Here is a 4,122-nt window from a genome sequence, read left to right on the forward strand (position 1 = left end):
GTTGAGCAGAGTCAGGATGAAAAAGGCAAAGAAAAGGAGACCGAGCAAGTTGCAGAACAGGTTACACCTCTTGAGCCAGAAATTCCTAACAGAGAGAAGCCAGCCAACAATGCACAAAGGGTGATACCTGCACCATTCCCTCAGAGACTGGTCAAGCAAAAGAAGGCAGAACAATACAAAAAGTTCATGGAGATGCTGCGTCAAATCCAGTTGAATATTCCATTGATGGATGCCTTGAGGGAGATGCCCGGTTACACCAAGATGATGAAAGATTTAATGTCAAGGAAGTTTGATTTTCAGGATCTATCCACAGTAACTCTGACATAGACCTGCAGTGCAGTAGTAGCAAAACCGATGGCCCAAAAGATGTCCGACCCAGGTAGCTTTACTATTCCATGCACCATAGGGAGTTATGCCTTTGCAAAGGCGTTATGTGATTTGGGAGCCAGCATAAATCTGATGCCGCTGGCAGTGTACACCAAATTGGGCATCGGCAGAGCCAGGCCGACTTCTATGCTGCTCCAGCTGGCTGATCGCACTGTGAAAAGACCAACTGGTATTCTTGATGATGTGCTGGTGCAAGTGGGGAAGTTCGTGTTCCCTGCAGACTTTGTGATTCTGGATTGTCAAGTGGATGAGGAGATACCCCTTATTTTGGGGAGACCATTTTTGGCCACTGGGAGAGCACTGATAGACTGTGAGACTGGGGAACTTAAAATGAGATTGAACGATGAAGAAGTCATATTCAATGTTCAGCAATCAATGAGGAGACCCAGCGAATATGCGAATTGCTCTCTAGTAGAGGCAATGGATGTAATTCTGCAAGAAGATGACAGGACCCTAACTGTGAGAGATCCATTGGAAGTATGCCTGACAAATTTAGAAGAAATGGATGGTGAGGGATTAGCTGAATGGGTGATGGCATTGGAAGGCCGAGGGTTTTGGTCAAGGGAACCTCAGTTCAAGTCTCTTGAGCTGGAGAAAAGGGTCACTCCTCTAGCCAAGCCATCAATAGAGGAACCACCCAAACTGGAGATGAAGCCACTCCCAGATCACCTCAGGTATGCATTCCTAGGCCCTGATTCGACTTTACCTGTTATTATATCATCCTGTTTGCTAGATGTGCAGGTAGAGAAGCTATTACAGGTACTGAAGGATAACAAGACTGCCATTGGTTGGACCATGGCAGACATAAAGGGTATCAGCCCAGCCTTCTGTATGCATAAGATTCTCCTAGAAGAGGGGCACAGACCTTCCAGGGAACATCAGCGAAGGCTGAACCCTAACATGAAAGAGGTTGTAAAGAAAGAGGTGATCAAATGGTTAGATGCGGGAATCATTTTCCCCATCTCTGATAGTAATTGGGTCAGCCCTATCCAATGTGTTCCGAAAAAAGGGGAATGACTGTTGTGAAAAATGACAACAATGAGTTGATTCAACTCGTACAGTCACAGGGTGGCGAATCTGCATGGATTACCGGAAATTGAACACTGCCACCCGAAAGGACCTCTTTCCCTTGCCCTTCGTTGACCAAATGTTGGACAGGCTGGCTGGAAGATCGCACTTTTGTTTCTTAGATGGATATTCGGGGTACAATCAGATATCGATAGCCCCCAAAGACAGAGAGAAAACATCCTTCACCTGTCTGTATGGCATCTTTCCCTTTCGGAGAATGCCCTTTGGGCTTTGCAATGCACCAGCGACTTTTCAACGGTGCATGCTAGATATCTTCATAGATATGGTGGAGGATATTATGGAAGTCTTTATAGATGATTTCTCCGTGGTGGGAGATTCATTCGAAGACTGTCTTCACAACTTAAGCAGAGTGCTCAAAAGATGTGTGGAGACAAACTTAGTGTTAAACTGGGAGAAGTGCCATTTTATGGTACAAGAAGGGATAGTCCTGGGACATCGAGTGTCCAGAAAAGGAATTGAGGTCGACCATGCTAAGGTTGACGTGATTGAGAAGGTACCACCGCCCACTTCAGTCAAGGCGGTGAGAAGTTTCCTTGGTCACGCCGGATTCTACCGGCGTTTCATAAAAGATTTTTCCAAAATTGCTAACCCATTATGCAAACTCCTTGAAAAGGATCAACCCTTTGTGTTTTCTAATGATTGCAGGTTGGCATTTGAGGAACTGAAGAAGAAGTTGACAACTGCACCCGTCATTGTTACTCCTTACCATCCACAGACCAGTGGGCAAGTTGAAGTGTCCAACAGGGAGATAAAGAGTGTACTAACGAAGACTGTGAATGCCACTCGAACTGATTGGGCAAAGAAGCTTGATGACGCACTCTGGGCTTATAGAATTGCGTTCAAAACACCAATAGGTATGTCACCATACAAGTTGGTATTTGGGAAGGCCTATAACCTACCTGTGGAGTTAGAACATCGTGCTTGGTGGGCGCTGAAACAATTGAACATGGATCCTGAAGCAGTTGGACAAAATCGACTCACGGAGCTGCATGAGCTGGAAGAATTTAGGTATCAAGCCTTTGAAAGCACGAGGCTCTACAAGGAACGAATGAAGAAAATGCATGACAAGCACATCGTGGACAGAGACTTTAAATCCGGTGACATGTTACTATTATATAATTCATGGTTGAGATTGTTTCCGGGTAAGTTAAAATCCCGATGGTCTGGGCCATTTAGAGTGGTGCAAATGTTTGCAAGTGGAGCTGTTGAGATTGAGTCGGAAGACGGGACAAACAAATTCTCCGTTAATGGACAAAGGTTGAAACATTACCTTGGAATAGCTGCAGAAAAAGGGGAGACAATGGTGACCAATTTAAAAGAGCCCCAATACGAGAATGAGGAGTAAGAGCTCAACTACTTGCGTCGTGCCGCGACGTTAAATCAGGTGCTGCGTGGGAGGCAAACCACGAATTTGTTATAAGTGTAATGCATAACTTCATAAAAAATAAAAAAACATTTAGTAGTAGGAACACGCCCAGACCGCGGTCCCAGCGTAACCGCGGCCGGACCGCGGTCACACACCCCCTCTGAAGTTTTCTACCGCGGTCCCAGCGTAACCGCGGTCCAGGACCCTCTCTGGAGCTTTCTACCGCGGTCCCAGTGTAACCGCGGTAGGACCGCGGTCAAACACCCCCTCTGAATCTGGTCTACCGCGGTAGGACCGCGACAGCCCAGATCGGTCCCAGGCCAGGTAATATGGCCCGAAAAAGGCAAAGAGGCTCGGCAAGCACTTCCCACGTGCCAACATATGATGAAACCAGGTTCCAGTCTCAGGGGGCAGAGGAGGCATTTCATGCTAAGGCCTCCAAAACCTTTGTCCCTGAGATTGCTGTTGACCGGGCTGCCCTCCGTATGGAAAGTGCAGACATGTATGAGGAAATTCGAAGGAGGGAGATGGAGTTCTTATTTGATGANTTTAGAGTGGTGCAAATGTTTGCAAGTGGAGCTGTTGAGATTGAGTCGGAAGACGGGACAAACGAATTCTCCGTCAATGGAAAAAGGATGAAACATTACCTTGGAATAGCTGCAGAAAAAGGGGAGACAATGGTGACCAATTTAAAAGAACCCCAATACGAGAATGAGGAGTAAGAGCTCAACTACTTGCATCGTGTCGCGACGTTAAATCAGGCTTTGCGTGGGAGGCAACCCACGAATTTGTTGTAAGTGTAATGCATAACTTCATAAAAAAACATTTAGTAGCAGGACCACGCCAAGACCGCGGTCCCAGCGTAACCGCGGCCGGACCGCGGTCACACACCCCCTCTGAAGTTTTTTACCGCGGTCCCAGCGTAACCGCGGTAGGACCGCGGTCCAGGACCCTCTCTGAAGTTCTCTACCGCGGTCCCAACGTAACCGCGGTCGGACCGCGGTCAAACACCCCCTCTGAATCTGGTCTACCGCGGTCCCAGCGTAACTGCGGCAGGACCGTGGCAGCCCAGATCGGGCCCAGGCCAGGTAAGTTCCGAAAATGTTTAAAAAAAAAATTTTCTTTTCTCCTTTCTTTTCTTTTCTCCCCCCTTTCTTAACTATCCTACCCCCTCTTTTTCCCCAAAACACACGACTCAACCCCCCCATTCCCTTTCTTTTCTCTCATCTCTCTCCTTCCCTCTTCTTTCATCTTCCTCACAACCAAAACCCTAAATCCCC

The 4,122-nt window shown here is 47.3% G+C and overlaps 1 protein-coding gene across 1 annotated transcript; it reads left to right on the forward strand.

Annotated features, from left to right (window-relative positions):
• Nucleotides 1-2,422: 2,422 nt before the first annotated feature.
• On the forward strand, nucleotides 2,423-2,821 carry LOC109208332. Its single transcript, XM_019371432.1, has one exon. It carries the CDS (start codon nucleotides 2,423-2,425, stop codon nucleotides 2,819-2,821), a length of 399 nt encoding a protein of 132 aa, XP_019226977.1.
• Nucleotides 2,822-4,122: the final 1,301 nt, after the last annotated feature.

This window comes from Nicotiana attenuata, unplaced genomic scaffold (assembly GCF_001879085.1).
Source record: "Nicotiana attenuata strain UT unplaced genomic scaffold, NIATTr2, whole genome shotgun sequence".
Taxonomy (NCBI): Eukaryota; Viridiplantae; Streptophyta; class Magnoliopsida; order Solanales; family Solanaceae; genus Nicotiana; species Nicotiana attenuata.